Here is a 25142-nt window from a genome sequence, read left to right as displayed (position 1 = left end):
TTTTGGTTCTCCCCCTGACTGACTCCTTGGGAACTCTGCTCGCTAATCACCATAATAGAATACTTTTATACTAGTGAATTACACTGGAGGATAACTGAGAATTTTCACTAATCATGTGCGTTTAATATTTGACCAGGACCGACAGGCTCCTAAATCCTAGAGTTAGGCTCACCGTTAATTTTACCAACAACTAATTATATAGTGATGGATAAAGTAATAAATAAAACTCCTAGTAGTATAAATTACACTCTCAAAAGCCCCATTCCCAAATGACCAAGTAGCCAAGAAAAATTATTAACTTTATGAAAGAAGGCAACAAAGAACATAGAGCCGAATTAACAATTAATTAGGGTTAGTTTAGTGAATACATTTTTTTTTAGACGTAGATATAAGCCAACAAAACAAACTAATCCTCGTAGCATGCATGGCGGCAGACAACTGTATCTTCCATTCCACGCAATCATAACCATAGTCCTTTTCCCTAACATCCCGGTGAATTAATCTACCAAGAAAAGACCATCTTCCACTTCTTAATTGTTTTATTTTGTTTACTGCTCCTTTTCTATTAGTAAGTCTTTTGAGTTTTCCCAGGTACTTTTTCTGCCCAGTATACCATTTTTTTAAGCAATGACAAAAAACTAGTTGTTCTAACTTCTAACCCTATCTTTGATTTGGGTTTGGAGTTTGGGCTTTCTATAAATCTCCCACTTTCCTTTCATGTGAATCCTCTCCTTTGTTGCAGAGCAGCAGATATACCCTTAACCAAAAGAAAGAGTCAAAATGGTGTCCTTAAGTTTAACTTCTTTTATGCTTGTTCTGTTGTTCATTTTCCTAACCTTAAAGGTTTCAATTGCTCATACTGACCAAGGTACGTAATGTTTTCTTTCCCCAGTCATCAATATGTTTTAAGTTTTACTAAATCAACAGATTAGTTCCTTCTTTTTCCTATGAAAATCTAATTAAAAGTTGACTACTCTTCTGCAGCTAACCAAACCTTAGTTGTGGTCCATGAAGCAGAAAATGGTTTTACCATGGAACTAACTAGGAGTCATCAGAGTGTGGAGAAGGTACTAATTCTTTAAGTTGAGTTGATTTCAGATTTATTTACAACACACTCGAATTATGTCAGTTTCATATTTAGAAATGAAAATTCAGGAAGTTTTGGATGGTGTACCAGCAGCTGCTGTACTCAGTACTAATGGAAGAATGGGTGGAAGAAAAATGATGGCAGAAAGAAGGAATATGAAGAAAAACATGAAGCAAGTGGAAGCTAGCATCAAGACAGAGGAAGATTCAAAGAATTCAGGTGCAAGTGCAACCCATTCTATTGGAAATTTAAACCGAAAAAGTCAGGGAAAGTTGAGAGCGATGTCAAGTAAAATGAGTACTAGCCACTCAGTGAAGGTCAATACAGGATGTTTCGTGGCTCTAAATGCTGATTATCACATGGCAAAACCGCATCCCCCTAAGAATAACTGAGTGAGAGAGAACTCAATAAGAGAAACTTTTTTGGCCTTTTTAGATCTAATTAGTCTTTTTCTTTTCTTTTTTAATTAGATTTTCTTGTGAAAATGGCTAGTATACTTGTATGTATCCAATAGAAAATCAAAGAAAATTTTAGAAGAATTTTCATATTCTCATGTGCAAGAGTATCGCAATTCTTTGTAGTGCATCTATTCTTTTTACAAGCAAAGTGAATGGAGATATCTTTTCTTTTTTGGTCTTTATTTCCTCATCTCCCCTGCCTCGTTTCAAAGAGTGTCTAAATTGTTCAATCAGACTATTTAATTTGCTTTGAGTGAAACTAGTTAGTTCGCTGGAAATAAGGAAGGGTAAAGAAAAAAAGGAATGACTTCTGAATTTGCGTATTTCCTCGTTTACGATGCAGGAAACAGCAATGGTTCGGCCAGTCGGCTTGGTAATTCGCGAAAGAAAATACATCATCAGGTTATTCTTTTAAATCCTCAGGTTAATTATGCGTAATAATACTACTTATATTTAGTTGTTTGAGACTAGTTCATTTCGAGACGCAGTCATGTGATGAGAGCACTGTGAACAAAAATTCAAGAAACCCAGCAAATGGCTGCAGCAACTCGGGGAATTCACTCAATAAGTTAGCTTCAACAGATCAAACTGATAATAGTGAGTCTTTTCAGAAGCTTGAATCAGAGAAACTTCTGGAAGATGCGAATGAGATTTTGAACATGATGAACAAAGACTATAGTGGAGGTCCAGGATCAGGAAGCAAACCCCGTCACAAACCTCCAATCAACAATTACCAGACTTTCCACGGATCAAATCCATGAAAACCATGTAAATTTTTTGTTTTAGCTCCACAATTTTGGCTATAGGAAACTAGCACTAACCCAGTTTTGCTTTGTTTGATGACTCTTCAGATAAGGCCTTTTCTATCTTGTGCCTTGTATTAGCACCGTCATATTGCCATAGTTTTGTCTTTTCTAGTTCGTTAGATGAAGTTAAAAAATGCTATAGTATCAGTGTATTGATTCGTTAATACTCTAATCAGTTGCACTGGTCAAAACAGGAAGACCACATCTTTTTAATTATATACTACTGGTAAGAATCTCAGTCACATTATTTTATGATTAAAGTTCAATATGGCGCTGATGAAACACTGTAATATCACATGGTCTCAACGCTGATTTGTTTTTTTACCGCCAAACTTCATGCATGATCAATCCCTTATGGATGTTCACGGCATATTTTTCTTTTTGGTTGAAATTACAGTAATTGAATGTTATTTTTGTTTTATCGCGAGACAGTTTAGCCTGGTGAATTTTTATAGTAAGAGATAATTAACTAAAAAGTAAAAGATATAATATTCCTGTTATACCATTAACAACTCTTGAGGGTTAGCAGCCAATTAACAGAGAACATCATTGTAATCTTAAGTTTCTTTTTCTTCTTCTTAGATAAGACAATTGAACATTATTTCTTATAGTATATATTCTTCTCTCTGTTCTTTCGTATGTGTCTCAATTAGTTTACATACATACAACTATCAGCGAAGTAATTAAAATTACTTTTAGATTTAAGTGGATCCAAGCATGGAAATGAAATGTAACTTTTTGGGCCCTTTGACTCCATTTAGCGCCTTCACTTCAGTTTACCGCGAAACGGACATGCACTACCGTCTATCACGTAAGAATAGCACGGGCTAGCCAATTTTCGAACTGGTCATTCAAAAATAGTCCGCGTTAGCCAAGTCATTGAAAAATAGTCACTATTTTACTGCAACAGAGACCGGTCCAACATGATATACTGGAGTTCGGTGCACCCGTGTATGAACTTCCAGCATATTATGCTGAAACTCCAACACGCGGAAAGTTCCAACATAATATACTGGAGATTCGAGCACCTGTGTATGAACTTCCAGCATAATATACTGGACTGGTATACTTTGCTGGAACTCCAATATATTATACTGGAGTTCCAGTATATTATGCTGGAGTATTTTCCGGATTTTGAACAGTATTTTCGTTCAGATTTATCTTGACATGAAAAGTGGCTAAATTTCGATTACTTTTGAAACTGTGGCTATTTTTGAATGGCCACTTGTAAATCTGGCTATTTCTGAATTTCTCCCGTCTATCACACTTGTTAAACCATGGTAATGTATCACTTGCTACAATGTAATTGGGCTCAAACCAAATGTCACAAGGTACCCACTTTTAAGTATGTTATTTACAATATATATTAACAGTTTACAACGTATTTAGTGATTAGCTAATTTGCCCAAACTTTAGGACATTGTGTCCTAAAGTTCAAAAATTATGTCCGAAAATTTGAATCTTATGTGCTGAATTTTAAATTATCAGTTTGACCTGAATTTCAAATTAGCAGCTCAAAATATTTAGGACACTAAATCCTTAATTCTTATTAGCATCTCAAGAATTCATGATACAAATTTTCAGGATACTTAGTCCTCAAGTTTAGGTAAATTGACTAATCTTTAAATATATTTTTAATAGCAAACATAAAAGTGACTACTGGTTAACTTCGCCCTTTATCACCAAAGACAATATATAATGGGTTGAACGACCAAACTCTCTTTCGACCCAAATCCGTAGATACAAAGTCCAAGTAAACTTGTGCAAGCTCAGCCGTCTTATTTACGAGTCTACAACTAATTCGTGAGTGATGACTATATGGTGATGACTTTAAAAGGAATAGCACATTCCCCTGGCGAGGATAAGTGAACATCGGTATGTGTGTGTTTCATGTTACATCTGTTATATCTGCAGGGTGTTAGACTCCATTATTGGGGTCGATTGAGAGAAATTAAAGCAGAGAAATCCCAAATCGGGAGGGAAAAGAAAGAAGAGAGATATTTTCTTATTATTTCATAACGTGTGCCTTTCCAGAAAATTGTAAAGTGTATATATTTATTATACTTGTTTACACCTTTGGACTGGGTCGGGTACTATACAATTGGGCCCAAATAATATTTTTGTAAAAATAAAACTACTACACTAATGGGCTTTTGTCTAAGAAGTGAGGCAGCCCAACACCCCCCTCAAGCTGGAGGGGGAAGCCACTCCAAGTTTACCAAGCAAATGATACTGAAGAGGCTCTCAAGAGACTTAGTCAAAATATCAGCAGGCTGGTCGGCAGAAGGAATATGGTGAAGAGAAATCAATCGAGACTGCAAACAATCTCTAACAAAATGACAGTCAATGTCAATATACTTGGTCCTCTCGTGGAAACAGGATTTTGGCAATGTGTAGGGTAGCCTAGCTGTCACAGAACACTTGAATAGGAGAAGTGAAGGTCAAACCAAGGTCACCAAATAAACGAACCAACTGGGAAATTTCAGCCACAACTTTCCTCAAAGCTCTGTACTCAACTTCAACAGAGGAAGGGGATATGGTAGGCTACTTCTTGTACTTCTAAGAAATAGGGAACCCACCAAAACTAATGAAAAATTAGTGATTAGCTTGCGAGACTGTGCACATCCCAATCATAATCAGAGTATGCTAAAAGAGATGTATCAGGGGACCTGGATAATAGAATACCTTGCCAGGATCATTCAACAAATACTTGAGAACATGAATAACAACTAACATATGGGGAAACTGAGGAGTCTGAAGGAATTGACTCAAGTGTTGAACAGAAAAGGTAATGTTTGGTCTAGTGTGCTGTAAAAAGTTGAGTTTCCGCACAAGTCTACTGTAGAGGCTGGGATCAGTAAGGGGCTGGCCCATGTCAGAAGTGAGCTTGGAAGAAGATTCAATATGAGTCACTACAAGAGATAAATGATGGCAATTGAATTCATCCAAGAGGTCAGAAGCAAGCTTGTGTTGACTGACCCAATATCTCTGACTATTCTTGATAACTTCCAGGCCCAAAATATAATGGACAGACCCCAGGTCTTTAATCTTGAACTGAGAGTCCAAGAAAGACTTCAGACTGTCAAGCTCAGCTACATCATCCCCAGCAAGTAATATATCATCAACATATATAACTAGGACTCACAAAGAAGTATTAGAAGATCTGGTAAAGAAGGAATAATCATTCTCACTTGAAGTGTAGCCTCTTGAGAGCAGAGCTTCAGACAATTTGGAAAACCATTGTCTGGAAGCCTATTTGAGGCCATAAAGAGACTTGTTGAAATTGCAAACTAAGGGAGAAGAAACAAAAGCCACAAAAGCAGAAATCTGAAGACCAGGTGGAAGTTTCATGTAGACCTCTTCATGAAGGTCACTATGAAGAAAAGCGTTATTTATATCAAGTTGATACACAGTCCAATCCCTCTTGGCAGCAAGAGAAATAAGACACTCGATAGTGGTGAACTTAACAACATGAGAGAAAGTCTCACTATAATAAATACCCACATTTTGAGTGTCACCTCTAATAACTAACCTCGCTTTGTACCTTTTAATTGAGCCATTGGACTTTTGTTTAATCTTATAAACCCATTTGCTGGGGATAGGCTTCTTTTAAGGAGGAAGGGGAATAATCTCCAAAGTATGGTTTACCTCTAGGGCCTGAAATTTCTGTAGCACAGCCTCTTGCTAAACAGGATGAGAGACAACCTGCTGGTAAAAAAAGGTTCTTACATTTGCAGCTCAGTAGGGGAAACCGTGGAGATCCCAGATACAGGGTTGGAAAGGGCAAAAGAGCAAACATAGTCCTTAAGATAAGGTAGAATATGGCAGACCCTACTAGACTTTCTAAGTGGAGGAGAAGATGGAAAAGGGTAATGGTAGGAGATTTAGATAAGGAAGTAGGAGAGTCAGAAGGAGGTAAATCAGATGGGTGTGAAGAAGGAGAAATATGAGGAACATGAGAAGGTGCAGAAAAGGGAGGAGAAGGTACAGATAGAGAGGGATGAGGAGACACTATCCACATAAGGAATAAGAGGAAAAGGATGGTCAAGGACAGAAGGTGAAGAGTAAGAAAAGATACGCTCATGAAAGGCCATATATTTGGAGAAAAGAATAGAATGATTGGTGTGATTAAGAAATTTGTAACCCTTTTTACCACATGGATACCCTAGGAAAACACATATGATTGCCCTAGATTAGAATTTATCTCTGCCAGGTTTAGGAGTAGTAGCATTGCAGAGGCATCCAAAATATTTAAGATGGTCATAATAAGGGGAGACACCATGTAATCTTTGAAAATGAGAAATATTGCCCAAGACAGAAGAGGGCATTCTATTGATTATATAAGTGGAAGTCAAGGCACATTCACCCCAATATGTGACAGGAAGATGGGATTGATAAATCAAGGTTGTAGAGGTCTCCAATAAATGTTTATGTTTTCTCTCACCAACCCATTCTGTTGTGGGGTATAAAAAATAGTGGTTTGGTGAAGTATCCCATTTTCAGAGAAGAATGTCTTTGCTTCATAACTACCACCTAGTTCAAAAGCATTGCAGCTCTAAATGTTTGAACAGAAGAGTGGAAATGATTTTGGACCATTTTGGTGAAAGCTGTAATAATTGAAAGGCATTGCTTTTACATGATAAAATATGGGTCTAGGTCACTCTAGAAAAGTCATAAAAAATGGTGAGAAAGTATCTACAACCATTGTATGTCTTGGTGTGATTGGCCCCCAGAGATCTAGGTGAACTAATTAGAAAAAAGAAGTAGACTTGATATGAGTTTCCGGAAAAGGAAGTCTCTGTTACCTAGCCATAGGGCAAATATGACAGGAGAAAGACTGCTTATAAGGAACTATGTCAGATAAAAGGCATGTTACCCAATCTTTGATGCCAAAACAATTTCATTTTATTAACACTAGTGAAAGAAGTACAAGAGGGACTAGGAAAATGGGAAACAAAATTAGAAACATTACATGCATTACCAGAAGGAATAGCAGAAACAAAAGGTGAATACTCAGCCATACCAGGGAGCAGAAAGTACAACCCATGAGAAGCCATACCAATTTTCAATGATCTCTTGAGAGAAGGGCCCTATAAAAATAAGAATGACTGCTAAATAATGCTAAGCATTGTAATTGAAAAAGAAGTTGGTAAGGTTGAATTGAAATGAAGGAACTAAAAGAGTATTGTGCAAAACAATGTTTGTTCTAAGTTGTAATAAACCAGTAAATATTAATTTGATTTTATAGCCATTTGGTAGGGTTATTAAGTAAGGTTTAGGTAAAGATTGTAAATTGTGTGAGAATTGTTTATTAGAGGTCATATGATTGGTTGTACCTGAATCTAGTATCCAATGTATTTTTCCTAACTGAGTAGACAAACAATGTACTGCAAGATTAACTATAGAGAATTCATCTATGGGTAGATGACATACCTCTGTAAAGTTGGCATAAGCAACATTGTCACCAGAGGTTGAATAATGGATGCCATGAGAGATGTGAGCCAGCTGAAACAAAGACATGAGGTGTTGATATTGTTCTTTGGTGAAACCATAGGTTATGGATTCACTAGATTTGATTGCACGACCCATATCAACAGTAGCTTCTTCTACTTGAGCTCAAGAAGCAGATCTCTTGTTTCTGGTGAATTTGAAGTCACTAGGAAAACCATGAAGCCTATAACATTTATCTACTGTGTGACCAGGAGTTTTCCAGTATTTGCAGGACACAGAGGATGAGTTCCTTTTGGGTTAAAGTGTTACGACCCAAAATCCTAACCTGTCGTGTTGGCACCTATCTCAGTACTAGACAAGCCGACAACATCAATAACCCACGATTTCCTTTAAATTTCAAAATGTAACGTTTAATACAATACCAAAGATCTAGCAATTTTTGATACACCACTCCCAAAATCTGGTGTCACTGAGTACATGAGCATCTAATGTGAGTACAAGTTTGGAAAATACGGTCTATAATAGTCTGAGACCAAATACAGTAAACAAGGAGATAGAGAAGGAAAGATAAGGTCTGCGGAACACGGCATCTATTTCAAAATCTCCTGAAAGTCTACTGCGCGAAATAATTAATACCCGCTATGTTCAGGAACACCTGGATCTGCACACGAAGTACATGGTATAGTATGAGTACAACCAACTCAGCAAGTAAAAATAATAACTAAGGAACTGAAGATAATGACGAGCTACACAGTCATAGTTCACTTTCAGTAGTTCCAACAGAGAATAGACATGCTTTCAAATCCAGCAGTTTAAGTCAAATCAATTTTATATAGTTCAATTCCAAGTAATCCGGATATAAATTCTTTTAGAGATTATACAACAATGATAGATAGCAACCAAGCGCAACAACAAATGTAAAGCAAGTATAGCCTCTTAGACAACAGTCACTCAACTTATCACAACAGCTCAACCACTTCGCTCTCAGCCTTTAGCACTCACACTCAATGGGTACCCGCGCTCACTGGGGCTGTGTACAGACTCCGGAGGGGCTCCTACAGCCCAAGCGCCATAATCTACATGGACAACTCACGTGCTGCACGGACAACTCACGTGCCATAATATCCTTACAGGCCCTCGACCTTACTCAGTCCTCAACCTCTCAAGTCTCTCGGGCTCTCAGAAATCACAAATATCAGCCCAAACAAAGATAACATAGTATATCAACAAATATCCAGAAAGAATGAGGTATAATACGCAAAAAAATCATGACTGAGTAAAAGACATCAATTAGCAAATAATTCAACAAGTACGCGACCTCTACGGGTCTCAACAGTACTATAATATAGCCTAAGCATGATTTCTAACATGATTTATAGTCAAATTTCTTCAATACATAGAGATCATATAACTAACAATAAATTATTCAACTTTACAGTTTCCCGGGATGGACCAAGTCACAATCCCCTCGGTGCATGCTCACACGCCCGTCACCTATCATGTGTGCCACCTCCAAAATAATCACATGATACCAAAATCCGGGGTTTCATACCCTCAGGACCAGATTTATAATTGTTACTTACCTCAACCCGTGTAATTATTTATTCCGCTAAGCCCTTGCCAAGAGAATTGGTCTCCGAAAACCTCGTATCTAGCCACAATTAATTCGAATCAGTCAATACAAATTATTATAATTAATTTCATAAGAAAATACTAATTTTTCCAATAAAATCCGAAATTAACTCAAAAATCTCCTGTAGGGCCCACGTCTCGGAACCCGACAAAAGTTATAGAATATAAACGTCCATCCAACCACGAGTCCAACCATATAAATTTTACCAAAATCCGACACAAACTCGACCCTCAAATCTTCAATTAAAGTCTATGAAGATTTCTATCATATTCAACCCAATCCTTACCCATTTGAACTTAACAATCTTTCCATAACTTTATTGGTATGTATATATGATACTCTATACCCAAGAATCATACTATTAATCAATCATCTTTACTCCAAATCCGAAATTGAAGAATTAGGGAAAGAAATTCTTATCTCTTTGAAGCCCTAGCAAGATCCTTGTGAAATCTTCAAACTTTGAACAAGAATTGATGGATAAATCACTAAGTTTTCACTTTTTCTCTCTAAAATGCTCTCACATCTCTCTAAAATATCAGATTTTTGGCTAAAAAATGAGCTTCAAGGACTATAAATTGAAGTTGGGTCGGATCAAAAATTAGAAAGAATGGAAGATCTGACGCAGTTATGCGATCCCATAACAGGTATGCGGTCCGCATACCGGCTGCATAATTTGGCCTCCAAAGCTGGGCGTTACTGACTCGGTCTGCGGTCATTATGCGTCCCGCATACTTATTCTACGGTAGCATAATGCACCGCAAAATAGGTCTGCGGTCGCATAGTGCCTCACAGATTTTTCTCAATCTTGCCCCTCTCCTGATCCACTTTGCGACCATTATGCGGTCCGCAGAGTGATTCTGCGACTGCATATTGGTCGCAGAAATGACCAATTTCCGAAAAAAAATTTCTTTACACATCGGTGCATTGTTCAAACCAAAAAGTCTGAGCCCTATAATCTTTGTACTAATTGATCTACATCGGCACCACCAAAATTTAATTTTCTTAGCAAAATTTCTCCGGGGTCGTTACACATAAGTTAACATCCGGTCAATCTTTTCAACTTAAATTCTAAACCTTGGAACTAAGCGCTCCAAATCATTTCAAAACCTCACCGAACCCAAACCAATTACCCCGGCAAGCCAAATAACAACTGTAATTCACAATTTGAGCAGTAAATGGGGGAACGAGATTGCAATAGTCAAAACGACCGGCCGGGTCGTTACATAAAGTTGATCATTAGATTAAAAGATCTTGCATTTTGTTGGTGATTGACTGGATGGTTGGAATTAGATAGAGTAGCAGAGAATGATGCTAAATTAACAGAAAAACCCAAGGTTTGAGGCTGATTCTACTTTTGACTCTTATCATATTGGAGCAGAGAATTTGGTTTATTAACAGATGGGAGTGTAGACATGAGCATGATACTATTCTTCACAGTGGAGTATGACTCATTTAATCCACTTAGGAATTGAAAGAGGTATTGATCTTCAATAAACTTGGGTAATGCCCTACTAGAACATGTAGGACCAACATAGGCAAAATCCAATTCATCATAGAGGGCCCTTATTCTAGTCAAATAGGTGGCAATATCAAAAGACCCTTGTGAGGTAGAACTGATTTCCCTTTGGATTTGAATGTATTTGGATCCATTAGATTGCCCAAATCTTTCATTTATATCACTCCACATTTTCCTAGCAATGTTGAGACACATAACACTCACTGCTATCTCTCTAGTTAATGAATTGGTAATCCAAGCGTTTACCATATCATTACATTGCTCCCAGAAAGGGTAATAGGGAAAATTAGGTGGAGGTTATGAAACTTTACCAGTATCTAACCCTAGTTTGTTTTTAGCAGACAATAAAGTGAGTATTCTACTACGTCAGTGAACAAAGCCAGTCCTATTGAAAGGGATAACAACCAATTGACTACCAGGGCTATCAAATGGATGCACATAGAAAGGGTGAGATGAGTCCAAAGTGAACTCAACAAATCCATCAGTAATATACGAAAGACTCCCCATATTCAAATGTAATAACAATTTTGCAAAGTAACAAGTCGCAGATGAACAATATAATACAGATATCACTACATCACACACGAGAGTGAACATAAGAAACCCAAATCACACTTAGATGTTGCTATGCAGATGAAAGACAGAGTTTTTACCCTCCTTCTTACACCTGAAGAAGCTAAGGTCTTCTAAGAGCAGAAACAAAAGAAAACCTCGAAGAAGTCCCCAAATCGTACCGACTGAACATCTCCGTTCCGAATCAAAACCACTAAATCAAACTCGACGGTTACCATCGAACGAAAGCTCTGAGCAAGACGGATCGATTGCAAAGCTCTGATACCATGTTAGACTCCATTATTAGAGTCAATTGAGAGAAATTAAAGCAAAGAAACCCTAAATCGAGAGGGAAAAGAGAGATTTTTTTCTTATTATTTCATAATATTTTCCTTTCTAGAAAATTCTAAAGTGTATATATCTATTATACTCCATGAGTTTCAATTTATATGAACCAATTTGACGGGCACAGAGTTTAATAAATGAGGGAAGACTTTTGCCATGTAAGCTAAAAATGTAGCAAGTTACAATAATACCCTTAAGGGCCCACTGATTAATATTCAACGAAAAGCTCTTCTAAAGAATAGACAACAACAAACAACAACAACCCAGTATAATCCCACTAGTGGGATTTGGGGAGGGTAGTGTGTACGCAGACCTTACCCCTACCCTAGGGTAGAAAGGCTGTTTTCAATAGACCCTCGGCATCCTTCCCTCCAAGAACTCTCCACCTTGCTCTTGGGGTGACTCGAACTCACAACCTCTTGGTTGGAAATGGAGGGTGCTTACCATCAGAGCAACCCACCTTCTAAAGAATAGAAAGTCAAACAAATCTGACAAGTCCATCTCCTCACTGCATATGACAACCTGTCAATTACCGTGTCCAAATCTCCCAATTTCCTTTCAATTACTAATGCTTATCAACCATATACTATATCAATAATTAAAGAAATTGGAGACCCAATTGAATAGAAAGTCTTCGTTGAATTCTCTCTCTAGGAACCAAGATTCAAGTTGTTGAGAACATTTCCTATGGATTTCTCAATAACCCAGGTATATTAAACTAACTTCATTTGAAATTTATTTTATTCCTATATTACTAAGTTTGTAATGAGATCTGAAGGTTTTTCTTTTCAAAATATTTACTTAATGAAATTTGGCGCTATCTCTGAATTAGTAATAGTTGAGCGGTAAATATTTCTCTCTTCTATTTGCGGCAACACTAAATTTTAAATTTGTGAAGAGCTTTTGTATTTGTACAGAGATGTTGAATATTCTTTCTGCTTTCACTGTTTTTCTGTACCTTTTATGTTTGTAGTTAATGTAAATAGATGAGTCAATCAGATTCAATTAGGAGTAAGAAACGACTAAATATTGAGGAACGTCAAGCTATTGCGGAATTCCTTTTAAAGGAAAGCAAAAGTGGGTCTATTAATTACGGGTCTTTAAAACGAGCTAATGTTCTGTTTCATGCTTCAAAAAGCATTGTACAACGAATTTGGGTACAAACAAAATAATGTGTTCATAATGGTACTCAGTTAGATGTATCTACAAATCTTGCAGGTAGAGTTGGTAGGAAACGATTTGAAATCGACAATGATATGGTCAAGGAGGTGCCTCTTTGGTCGTCGAACAAATATTGGATCTTTGGCTTGTGCTGTGGATATGTCAGCATCAACTATGTTTCGGCGCTTCAAAGAAGGAGATATAAGGGCATACACCAATGCCATAAAACCACATTTGACAGAGAACAAAAAAAAAGCAAGGCTTGAATTCTGTTTGTCAATGATTGAATCAAGTACACTTCATTCGAATCCTATATTTTTAGACATGTTTAACTATGTCCATATTGATGAAAAATGGTTCTTTCTAGCCAAAAAAAAGGGAAAGGTATTATCTTCTCCCCGAAGAACAAGAACCAAACCCTTATAGGTTTTGCCAAAGTAAGAATTTTATAATGAAAGTTATGTTTATGGCCGTGATAGAATTTTATAATGAAAGTTATGTTTATGGACGTTGTATCACGCCCTAGGTTTGATGAAGATGGAGTAGAGTTGTTTTCAGGGAAAATATGAATCTTTCCTTTTGTTGTCAAGGAACCAGCTAAAAGGAGTAGCAAAATTCGAGTGGCTGGAACTTTGGAAACAAAGCCTATTTTATCTGTCACTAAAGATGTCACTAGGAGTTGTTTAATTAAAAAGGTTCTCCCAGCGATTCGATCAAAATGGCCACTTCCACATGCAAATGCTCCTATTTTTATCCAACAAGATAACGCAAGACCGCATCTTAGCGTCAACGACGTAGAATTTAATGAAGCTGCCAAACAGGATGGTTTTGATATTAGGTTATGCTTTCAACCTCCTAATAGTCCAGATCTAAATGTTTTAAACCTTGGATTCTTCAGAGCTATTCAATCACTTCAGTAACAAATGACTCCTTCAACTATTGATGACTTAATAAATGCAGTTGAAAAATCTTTTAATGAGATGGAAGTTCACCAACTCAAATATGTGTTTCTCACTCTACAGTCTTGCATGGCTGAGGTGCTGAAAGATATGAAAAGGGATAGATTAGAACGAGAAGGAAATCTTCCTATTCAAGTTCGTTGTGACGTTGGCGTAGTCAATGAAGCTGTAGCTCTACTTCAAATGTGATATTTTGTAAACTTAACCATCATGTAGTTTTTGTATAACCTCTCTTTTTGCATAGACTTGTGTATTTAAAGAAGTTATGAACATCAAGTCTGTAGTTTCTATGGAATCCTCTCTTGTAAAGGCTATGTATTTAAAGAAGCTCAGAACGTTTGATATGTAGGTTTTGTATAGTTTCTCTCCTTGTAAAGTCTCGTGCTTTTTTGAGAAGCTGCAAATGTTAAGTTTATGTTTGTGGGAAGTCTAGTGCATTTATAAGTTTATGTTTGTGGGAATTCTGTAATCCCCAAATGGTCAAGACTCATGCATTTATAAGGAATTTTATGACATATTGGAACACTTGAGCTAGAGGACTTGTGATAAAGAAATTAAAATCCCATTAGGGTTGCTTATTTTGTCTTGAAATATTAAAATCATTTTGTTGGGAATAAGATTGTATTTTGACCTCTATAATTGAAGACTACAACAAATTTTAAAGCAATCGTCTATTTCTGAAAGTTTATTGGTGTTGTTCACCGCTATACGATTTGGATCATATGCGAGTGTTTGCCGTTAGTTATCTAATGACTTTGGTGTAATGGAGTAATTAAAAAAAATTACAAATGGCTTGCAATTAACCAAATTCGGATAAAAATAAATGGGTATCGCAACAAAAAATGTGAGGATAAGAAAGAAAAAAAAGGGAAAAAGTCAACAAAGAAGAATAAGAGAAAAAGCAATGTGAGGATAAAAAAAAGAATAAGGAAAAAGTTAGAAAAGAAAGATTGAGAGAAAAGCCAAATCCGACATGGAAGAGGTTTGAAATTGTAAGTATAAAAATGTTGACTATTCAGCATAACAAAAAATGCAAAAGTTACTTACTTTTAGAGTTAGTGCTTCAAAAGAGAAGATGGTAAGGGCATTACTGTAATCCGAAAATTGGAAAGTTTCCTTATTAGGAATGTGATCATTCTTTTTGGCACAGACTAATAAAAAAATAATTTCACATAAATTGATACGGGAATTTTGCATCTATACCCGATTTTGGGGTCACAATTGAACCTATACCCACTTTGCAAAAATGTTTGCAAACGTACCCACTTTACAATCAACTTCAGACTTATCGGGTCTGAAGTTAAAAAAAATTAGTCTAAAATAAAAAAATTGCATTTCAAATTCACTTAAGGCCAAATAGGCCTGAAGTGTAACCAATGGTTTCATGCACTTAAGGCTAATAAGTTTGAAGTGAAAAATTGCACTTCAGATGCACTTAAGGCCAATAAGTATGAAGTGAAAAATTGCACTTCAGATGCACTTAAGAGCAAAAAGTCTAAAGTGCAACAAATATTTTCATTCACTTAAGGCCAATAAGTTTGAAGTGAAAATTTGCACTTCACATGCACTTAAGGCCAAATAGGTGTGAAGTGTAACCAATGGTTTCATGCACTTAAGGCCAATAAGTCTGAAGTGAAAAATTGCACTTCAGATGCACTTAAGGCCAAAAGGTCTGAAGTGCAACAAACGTTTTGCTACACTTAAGGCCAATAAGTTTGAAGTGAAAAATTGTACTTCAGATACACTTAAGGGCAAAAGGTCTGAAGTGCCACAAACGTTTTGCTACACTTAAGGCCAATAAGTCTAAAGTGAAAAATTGCACTTCAGATGCACTTAAGGCCAAAAGGTCTGTAGTGCAACCAACGTTTTTATGCACTTAAGGCCAAATAGGCCTGAAGTGCAAATTGCCTAGAAATAGAAATTTGTTCTTCGAATTATAAAAATTCAATATACGATTTAATACCTAAATCTACTCCAAATGAGCTCAAATTTGAAACATAACCTCCAAATATCATCACGAACAAACTCCAATCATCAATTTGTTAAAATAACAATAAATCTAATGAACCCATTTTGCAATTAAGAAAATGAAGAAGAAGAAACCCTAAGCAATAGTAAAAAATAAAGCGTCATAATAGCTCACCATTGTAAAAAATTATAAACTACATTAAAATATGTTCACAACCACCATATAAAATCATTATCACCCGAAGAAGAAGAAGAAGAAGAAGAAGGGGGAGAAGGAGGAGTAGGAGTAGGAGGAGGAGGAGAAGAAGAAAACGAAGAAAGAGAAGGAGGAGAAAGAGGCCTGGAATTATTTAAAAAGTGGGTATAAGTTAAATGGGGGCGACCAAATAGGGCGCCCCGTGTAATTTTTACAATTGAAACGGAGGGAGTAGTTGTTTACACCTTTGGACTAGGCCGGATACTATACAATTGGGCCCGGATAATATTTTTGTAAAAATAAAAGTACTACACTAATAGGCTTTTGTCTAAGAAGTGAGGCAGCCCAAACACTGGCTACTAAAAGGGCCAAGAATTGATAATCCTTGTGCGGTATGTAAAAGTGGGGAAAGACAAATAGCTTTGTAATCTTTTACACATATTTATATTTAGTTTTATAATTATTTTTTTCAAACCATTCGACTTTCCAACTTTAACGTCTCTCTCTAACGTCTTTCTCCGATCGCTCCATCATCCCTATCACCGAACCTACGGCGACTACCGGACCAGGTAAGACCCCCACCCCACCCCACCCCACCCCATCCCCTGTCTTCTTTTCCTCTATTTCTCTCTCATGCTTTCTTCTTCTTCTTCCCCGTTACTTCCCTTTCTTTCTTGTCTTCTTCTCCCCTCCTTTTGCTTTCCAGATCTGCCCTCCCCCCCTTTTATATTTCCCTTTTCTTCTTCTCCCTTGTTTCTCTCCCCTATACCTCGTCTTTTTCACCCCGCCCCCTATTTTCTGGTGCACTGACCTAGCCTGGCGGTGGCGGAGGCTGAGATAATTTTCTAGCGAGCCTCGGGCGAAGCGGGCGGGAACTTCCAAAACATAGCTTCTGTGGACAACACCTTTCTCGGCACTCATTGTGACTTCAGGTTATATTGTTCTTGCTTAGAATTTGCTATTTGTTAATATTGGACTCGCGTGAGTTGGTACCTCCCGTTTTCCTGTTTCCCTTTGTTGTGTTAGTTAAATTGATGTCATCTTAGTTCGTATTAGTTGATTCACCGTATTAGTGTGCGTGTAGTTACAACTTGTCTTCTTCTGGTTTGGTCTGTTGCCTAGTGTGTGATAGTGACTCCCCTTACTCTGCCGTAGGTATAGTGGCTGTGGTCTGGGATGGTCGAGTGAGGTCATGTCCTCGGGGGGTAACGGGGGGTGGGGTGAGAGGTAGGGCAGGGGTTAGGGGGTGGGGCGGGAGGCAATGAAGGTAAAGGGAACAAGGGTGTCTGTAGGTTGAGAATTGGGCCATGGAACATAGGTACATTGACGGGTAAGTCTATAGAGTTGGCGAAGATCCTCCAGAGAGGAGGGTCAATATAGCGTGTGTCCAGGAGACTAGGTGGGTAGGGTCGAGGGCGAAGGACGCAGACGGGTATAAACTTTGGTACTCAGGAGTCCAGAAAGGTAAGAATGGAGTGGGCATCTTGGTGGATAGGGAACTTAGAGAGTCTATGGTCGAGGTTAGACGAGTGAATGATAGATTGATGGTTGTTAAGTTGGTGGTTGGAGAGTGCACCTTAAACGTCGATAGCGCCTATGCGCCGCATGTGGGCCTAGATGAGGAGGTTAAACGGCGCTTCTGGGAGGGGTTAGATGAGATTGTGTGCCAGGTTCCGCCTACTGAGAAGCTATTCATATGAGGGGATTTCAATGGGCATATTGGGTCGACTGCAGGTGGTTATGGCAAGGTGCATAGAGGCTTCGATTTTGGGGAGTGGAACGGATGAGGTACATCGCTGTTGGACTTCGCTAAGGCTTTTGGGTTGGTGATTGCGAACTCTAGCTTTCCGAAGAGGGAGGGGCATTTGATTACTTTTCAAAATGCGGTGGCGAAGACTCAAATTGACTATCTCCTCCTCAGGAGGGGTGACAGAGGACTGTGCAAGGATTGCAAGGTGATTCCGGGTGAGATACTCGTGACGCAGCATAGGCTCTTGGTGATGGACGTTGGTATTATGTTAAAGAGGAAGAAAATGTCTACTCGAGGAAGACCGAGAATCAGGTGGGGAGCTTAACTAAGGATAAAGCCCAAGAGTTGGAGGGGCGGTTGTCGGCTATGGGAGCTTGGAGGAGCAGTAGTGACACGAGCACTATGTGGTCAGCGACAACAGACTGTATTAGGGAGGCTGCGAGAGAGGTGTTAGGAGTCTCGGCGGGCGTCTCTAGTGGGCACAAAGGAGACTGGTGGTGGAATGAAGTGGTCCAAGGTAAAGTGGAAGCGAAGAAGGCGGCGTACCTAAAGTTAGTGGGGAGCATAGATGAGGAGGAGAGGCGAGCGTGCATGGAGAGGTATAAGACAGCTAGGAAGGAGGCTAAGCTGGCGGTCACGGAGGCTAAGACTGCGGCTTATGGTCGTATGTACGAGAAACTGGGTAAAAAAGGCGGGGAGAAGAAGTTATTCCTGCTGGCCAAGTTGAGAGAGAGGAAGGCTCGGGATTTGGACCAAGTGAGATGCATCAAGGATGAAGATGGTAGAGTATTGATGGAAGATGCCGATATTAAGAGGAGATGGCAGACTTACTTTCATAAACTTCTGAATGAAGAAGGGGATCGGGATATTGTGCTAGGCGAATTGGAGTATTCCGAGAGTCACCGTGACTTTAGGTACTGCAGGCGTATCGAGGTTGAAAAGGTCGTGGGAATATGCGTAAGATGAGTAGGGGCAGAGCGACCGGGCCAGACGAGATTCCGGTGAAATTTTAGAAGTGTGTGGGGAGAGCAGGTTTGGAGTGGTTAACTAGGTTGTTTAATATTATTTATAAGGCGAAAAAGATGCCGGATGAGTGTAGGTGGAGTACGGTGGTCCCATTGTATAAGAACAAAGGTGATATCCATAATTGTAACAATTATAGGGGTATCAAATTACTGAGTCATACCATGAAAGTGTGGGAGAGGGTGGTTGAAGCGAGGGTGAGGATGACAGTGTCTGTATCCGACAACCAGTTCGAGTTCATGCCGGGTCGTTCGACTACAGAAGCTATACACCTTGTTAGGAGGTTGGTGGAACTGTACAAAGAGAGGAAAAAGGATTAAAGCATATGACAAGGTTCCTAGAGAAGTTCTCTGGAGATGCCTGGAGGCAAAAGGTGTGTCGATTCCCTACATTATGGCGATTAAGGACATGTATGATGGGGATAAGACTCGAGTTAGGACAGTAGGAGGCGACTCTGAGCATTTCCGGTTGTAATGGGGTTACACCAAGGTTCTGCGCTCAGTCCATTCTTATTCGCCCTGGTGATCGACTCGTTAACACACCATATTCAGGGGAGGTGCCATGGTGCATACTATTCGCCGATGACATAGTTCTGATTGATGAGTTCGCGAGCCGGTGTTAACGAGAGGCTGGAGGTTTGAAGACATGCTCTTGAATCTAAAGGTTTCAAGCTGAGCAGGACAAAGACGGAATACCTGGAGTGTAAGTTCAGCGCTGAGCCGGGGGAAGTGGGCGTGGATGTGAGGCTTGATTCGCAGGTCATCCCGAGTAGAGGCAGCTTCAAGTACCTTGGTTCGGTTATCCAGGGGGAGGGGAGATCGACGAGGATGTCACACACCGTATTGGGGTAGGATGGATGAAGTGGAGGTTAGCATCTGGAGTCCTGTGTGACAAGAAAGTGCCACCAATACTCAAAGGTAAGTTCTATAAAGCGGTGGTTAGACCTGCCATAATGTATGGGGCTGAGTATTAGCCCGTTAAGAACTCACATATCCAGAAGATAAAAGTAGCAGAAATAAGGATGTTGCGGTGGATGTGGGGACACACTAGGATAGATAAGATTATGAATGATATTATTCGGGAGAAGGTGCATGTGGCTCCCATTGATGACAAGATGCGGGAAGCGAGGCTTAGATGGTTCAGACATGTTCAAAGGAGAAGCCTAGATGCTCCGGTACGGAGGTGTGAGCGGCTAGTTGTGGAGAGCACGAGAAGAGGTAGAGGGCGGCCTAAGAAGTATTAGGGAGAGGTGATCAGACAGGATATGGCGAGGCTCTAGATTTTCGAGGACATGACACTTGATAGTAAGATGTGGAGGTCGAGTATTAAAGTTGTAGGTTAGGATGTAGTTGAGTCTTGACTTACTTCGTACCATTGTGGGACTAGCCAGGTAGGGTTTTTGTCTAAGATAGCTAGTGACAATATTGTGTTTTACTACTTCACTTTTCAGTACATGCCCTATTTACTAGCTATCGCTTTTGCTTTGCATCTTTCTTCTGCATTTCATGGTGTTTCTATTTTTTCTATGATTGCTGTGGTGATACTAATATTGTCTCTTTTTGTCCTTTTGTCTTTTTGTTTTCTTGAGCCAAGAGTCTTTCGGAAACAACCTCTCTACTCCTTTGGGGGTAGGAGTAAGGTCTGCATACACACTACCCTCTCCAAACCCCATTAGTGAGATTTTACTGGGTTATTGTTGTTGTTGTTTATAATTATTTTTGTAATTTTTTTTTTATTTTTCCTTTGTATACATAATAGAACTGAAAGTAACACATCATAAATTTTTACAAAGCCATTTTCTTCTATTCAAATTGTAAATGGGCATAGGGTATAGGTGGTGAAGAGGTGTTAGAATTAATAAAATAACAGAAAAGATAAGGTCAAAACTTGTTCATGCCAATTTTACCAAGTCATTCTTCATCATCAGTTCCTCAGTAACAAATTTAGCAGATGGTTTACCCATGACCTCATCGAATTGGTAACTTACCACCTTATTAACTCATTCTGATCTCATTAGCTTGTCCGCTCAAGGTATGAGAAATTCATCAAATCCAATAATGAGATAGACTCTAGCTTTCTTCGTATCCTCCCAAAATTGCGGCCTTCTAACTTAACTGTCAGAAGCTATACTAGCTTACTTTGGACGGAATTAATTGCTTTTAAGACTTCATTTTTATTGGTTAGTATGTAGTACTTACATTATTGTGAACTTCGTGTGAAGTGTGCATGTAAAATTAATTGCTGAAAGCATTGACATTTCTCTTCAGATGTCCTTCCCCGCCTTCTATTTTCTATAGATAATAATTACTACTCTCAATTTAACACCTTGAGAGACAACTTGAATTAGTACACACATCGAGTTAATTCCAATGCAACTCAGTGTATGTATATTTTTCAATTATACATCATTAGGTTAAGGTGATGTATTACAACAAGTAACTGTCAATAGTAAGCCAAATTTAACAACATACAACATAAAATAAATAACTTAGTACAACCGGTTAAAATTATTCTGTCTTATTTATAATTTAAACCCCGGAAATATCAGGTCAGCTAATAAGATTATTCTGCTAGATCCCCAATAAAGTAAGCAGTCTATGATCAGCCTCTACCAACTCTCCGACCACCGCCAAGATGTTATACTAACTTTGCAATGATTTTTCTAACTCATTAAATAAATAATTTTTCCTTGACCATCCCCGTCATTCAAAATAAAAGACAACGATGAAGAGTAAATTATACTAGTAAATAGTAATATGAAAGTAAGACGTATGTCATTGAAGATGCACAACTCTAATGGAAAGTAATAAGGGGACCAAATATTTCTAGTACCCGAGATAATGATATAACCAAGGAAAAATAGGTAAAGTTGATCACTATTCACTATGAGGGTAGTTTGGGCAACTTAACGATAACTTTTGGACTTCTATAGGGATTTGAAAAATATAAAATGCTAATAAATAAAAAGTTTAACAGCTTATAAGAATTGTTAGTTTGATCAATGTTTTTATTATTTTATGTCCAAAATAACACTCCTATATTTTTTTATCATTCCATTTTCAACGTTTGTCCATCTATCTTTTATTTAATTATTTATTTATTTTTTGTAAATAGCTTTATAAGCAATTTAGTCGTTTAAAGAAATTTTTTGACTGCTTATTAAGTACATTAGATTTAGAGCCCGTTTGGACATAAAATTTAATGGAAGATTTTTTTAAAAAAAAATTACTTTTTTTTAAAATCAGCGTTTGTTCATAAAATTTTCAATTTTATTTGAAGATGCATTTTGAAAACTTTCAAAAATTTGAAAAACTGCAAAAAGCTATTTTTCAAAATTTTCACTCAAATCACTCACAAAACTTCAAAAACAACCCAAATTGAAATTTATGTCCAAACACAACTCTAAATTTCAAATACCATTTTCACTTTAAAAAATTTTCCACCATTTTTCCAAATATTATAATTCTTATGTCCAAACGCCTGCTCAATACTTCCATTCAATAAATAACTACTTATGCAAAGAAGTCAATACATAACAACTTATTTCAACATTTAGACACACTTTCCAACACTTATATTTATCTATGTCAAATAGGCTCTATATCATTATAATTTATCTAATCGATAATCTATGCTTACATATTGGCATGGTTAAAGATGATTCAAATGGTGGGGTTGTGAAGCACCAAACTTTTTGGATTTTTATTTGCCTATCGACATGACAAGACCGAAAAGTTTGTTTTACCTTTTGATTTTTGTAGCCTCCTCCCTTAAATGCTTTACGAACGTTTCCAAATCCTTAAATGAGTTCCCACCTTCTTTAATCCCATTCAATGCAGCTTTTCGCAGCTCCGACGCTCGTGCCCTTCGCTCAACTCCTTTCCCTTGCACAGCTTCTGCTAATAACTTAGCCAACTCATCCGAATTCGGTATCGTTTTTGCACCTTCACAAGCTCTAGTTGCTACCTTATGCTCGTCCACTAAAAGGTTCGCATTTGCAAATTGGTCAGCACCCATTGGCCACGTTAACATTGGTACACCCGCAACTAAGCCTTCGAGCGTCGAGTTCCAACCGCTATGAGTCAAGAACGCAGCCAGGACTCGGTGCCTTAGGATCAAAACTTGAGGGGCCCAATCTCTTATCACCAAACCCCTTCCAGCCACTTTTTCCTCAAACCAAGATGGAATCACGCCGTAATTGTTCGACACGTGTCCTTTTGTGGCCCTTTTAGCTGACCAAATGAACTTGACACCACTTTTCTCCAACGCAATTGCCAACTCCTCCATTTGCTTGTTTGTTAACACAGCTTGACTACCAAAACAAACGTACACAACCGAGTTATCTTCACACGTGTCGAGCCATGCTAATATTTCACTAGCCAAAGCAGAGCTCGAACCACCTCTGTTGGATGAACCAGAATTATTGGTATCATTTTCCTCGCCTGGAGGCAGTACTGGACCCACAGCCCAAACCCTGTCGTGGCCCAAATCTTTCATCAGATGATCTAAATACTCACTTTCCAACTCCGTGAACGTGTTGACAACGAGTCCGTGACTCGCTATATCAGCAAGATAACTTTCTCTAATGAATTCTGAATTTGGGTCTCCTTTAACATAGCTGCGAAAAATAGGAGATAACTGCCACCAAGGGAATTTTGGGCAATTCGGAATATTAGGGAGTTCAAAAATCTCGTCCTCATCGTTGGTATTTTTCCTTTGGGGCATTTCACTCCACAGTGAATAAACAACTGATAAAGCCAACGCGCCGGAGGTGGAGAACACGTACCGGCGAATACCGAGCTGGGTAGCAATTTCGTGAGTGAACCCCAAAAACATATCGGAAATTATGGCCGACGGCGGCGAAGGGTGGTTGTTGAACCAGTCCAAGATGGGATCTTGAAGTTTACCAAGAGTATACATCATAGAACGGAACCCATCGGCGGGAAGATCCTTGACGTTCTCAACGCCGTCGGGAATTGAAGGGTGTGAAGGGAAAGGCAAAATAAGAGTATTAATTGATGGGTGCCTAGAGAGAAGTGGGTTTAAAATAGGAAGATTTTTGGGTGTGACCAAAATAGTAATAGCTATATCACGAATGGAAGCCCTTGAGTCAATTCTAAAGAAGAAGAAGAAGAAGAAGAAGAAGAAGAAGAAGAAGAAGAAGAAGAAGAAGAAGAAGAAGAAGAAGAAGAAGAAGAAGAAGAAGAAGAAGAAGAAAGGGGAAAGTGGTTCAACTTTCAAGGACAAGAACAAATGTATGGTCTTTTGAGATTCTTTTTTGAGATTCTTTGTGCTTTTTTATATACAATTTCTAGGGGAAACAAAGTCTCGAATTTTTTACTAATTGCATATCATAAAAGATTCTCACCATTCCAAGCTATATTCTAAATACTAAAGAGATTATATATATATTTTCCATGTCTATATTTGGTATCAAAGTTAAGTGTGCAATTGAAGGGAGTATTATGGAATTTTACAAATATGAACCTACTGTCTAAAATTTGAACGATGAAAGGAAAGTGAATCTTTTGCAATAATCTTTTTCTCTAATAAGGAAAAAAATGATATTATTGTTTAAAATGAAAAAGTTACTGATCACATTCCATAAAAAGATTCTCACCATTCAATAGCCATATGCTAAAACTGAGAAGATTACATATACTACTATATTTTTCCATGACTATATTATTTGGTATCAAGGTTAAGTGTGCAATGTTTCTTCACTTTTTTGTATCAGTCCAACGTGTCTTTTTTGTTTTGTACTTTTGAGGAGTTATTGTTACGGAATTTACAATTTTGGAACCAACAGTCTTAAATTTGAACAACGATAGGATTGCGTCTGTAACTCAAAATTATCCTTCGTAAGTTTCAGATTGACTGAAAATAGTTACGGTTTGAAATCACTTTGAAATTTATGTGAAGTTTTTACTATATTATTCATAAGACAACGATCCAGCTAAGCAATTTCAGTTTTTAAAGGAATGATAACGTAGATAACAATAACTAGTCTATAAAAAAAATACCCTAGCATATAGAAATTTGATGCATAAGTATTTGATTATTTTTTATATTATTACATCGCCAATCAATCAAAATATGTTATGGTTTAGATATAGCTGTCACTTATGGTACAACTGTACTAGAGTTTGCACTTTGCTCACAAGTTTTAATTTTATTTCCATTTTATTAACTTTTTTATCTAACGTAACTACTTGAGTGGTTCAACTATCAATC

The 25142-nt window shown here is 37.9% G+C and overlaps 2 protein-coding genes and 1 long non-coding RNA gene across 4 annotated transcripts; 2 read left to right on the top strand and 1 right to left on the bottom strand.

Annotated features, from left to right (window-relative positions):
* Positions 1-471: 471 nt before the first annotated feature.
* Positions 472-2545, top strand: LOC107821259 (uncharacterized). Its single transcript, XM_016647685.2, has 5 exons — positions 472-868; positions 985-1067; positions 1156-1306; positions 1889-1947; positions 2034-2545. Exons 1-5 carry the CDS (start codon positions 781-783, stop codon positions 2304-2306), a joined length of 654 nt encoding a protein of 217 aa, XP_016503171.1. The 5' UTR covers positions 472-780; the 3' UTR covers positions 2307-2545.
* A 5626-nt stretch (positions 2546-8171) lies between these two features.
* Positions 8172-24332, bottom strand: LOC107808719 (UDP-glycosyltransferase 89B2-like). Of its 2 annotated transcripts, XM_075251616.1 has the most exons (3): positions 22654-24332; positions 9386-9453; positions 8172-8463 (listed from the first exon to the last, which is right to left on the bottom strand). In XM_075251616.1, exons 1-2 carry the CDS (start codon positions 23829-23831, stop codon positions 9387-9389), a joined length of 1245 nt encoding a protein of 414 aa, XP_075107717.1. In that variant the 5' UTR covers positions 23832-24332; the 3' UTR covers positions 8172-8463; position 9386. The 2 variants fall into 2 exon arrangements, with proteins under 2 accessions (XP_075107717.1, XP_075107718.1); XM_075251617.1 differs by lacking the exon at positions 9386-9453 and having other exon boundaries at positions 22654-24329.
* LOC107821258 (uncharacterized) lies at positions 12212-14418 on the top strand. Its single transcript, XR_001656097.2, has 2 exons — positions 12212-12559; positions 13070-14418. It is a non-coding gene; the product is annotated as an uncharacterized LOC107821258 (long non-coding RNA).
* Positions 24333-25142: the final 810 nt, after the last annotated feature.

The sequence above is a fragment of the Nicotiana tabacum genome, chromosome 4 (genome assembly GCF_000715075.1).
Source record: "Nicotiana tabacum cultivar K326 chromosome 4, ASM71507v2, whole genome shotgun sequence".
Lineage (NCBI taxonomy): Eukaryota > Viridiplantae > Streptophyta > Magnoliopsida > Solanales > Solanaceae > Nicotiana > Nicotiana tabacum.
The sequence above is the reverse complement of the archived record's forward strand: the minus strand, read 5'-3'. Positions and strand labels throughout refer to the sequence as shown.

Excerpts from the sequence above, each read along its gene's own strand:
- LOC107821259 (XM_016647685.2), top strand. The coding sequence starts at position 781 with ATGGTGTCCTTAAGTTTAACTTCTTTTATGCTTGTTCTGTTGTTCATT. Across the intron at positions 869-984 it reads AATTGCTCATACTGACCAAG|CTAACCAAACCTTAGTTGTG; the intron begins GTACGTAATGTT and ends ACTCTTCTGCAG. Across the intron at positions 1,307-1,888 it reads GGAAGATTCAAAGAATTCAG|GAAACAGCAATGGTTCGGCC; the intron begins GTGCAAGTGCAA and ends TTTACGATGCAG.
- LOC107808719 (XM_075251616.1), bottom strand. The coding sequence starts at position 23,831 with ATGATGTATACTCTTGGTAAACTTCAAGATCCCATCTTGGACTGGTTC. Across the intron at positions 9,454-22,653 it reads GAGGCTACAAAAATCAAAAG|ATACGAGGTTTTCGGAGACC; the intron begins GTAAAACAAACT and ends AATTGTGGCTAG.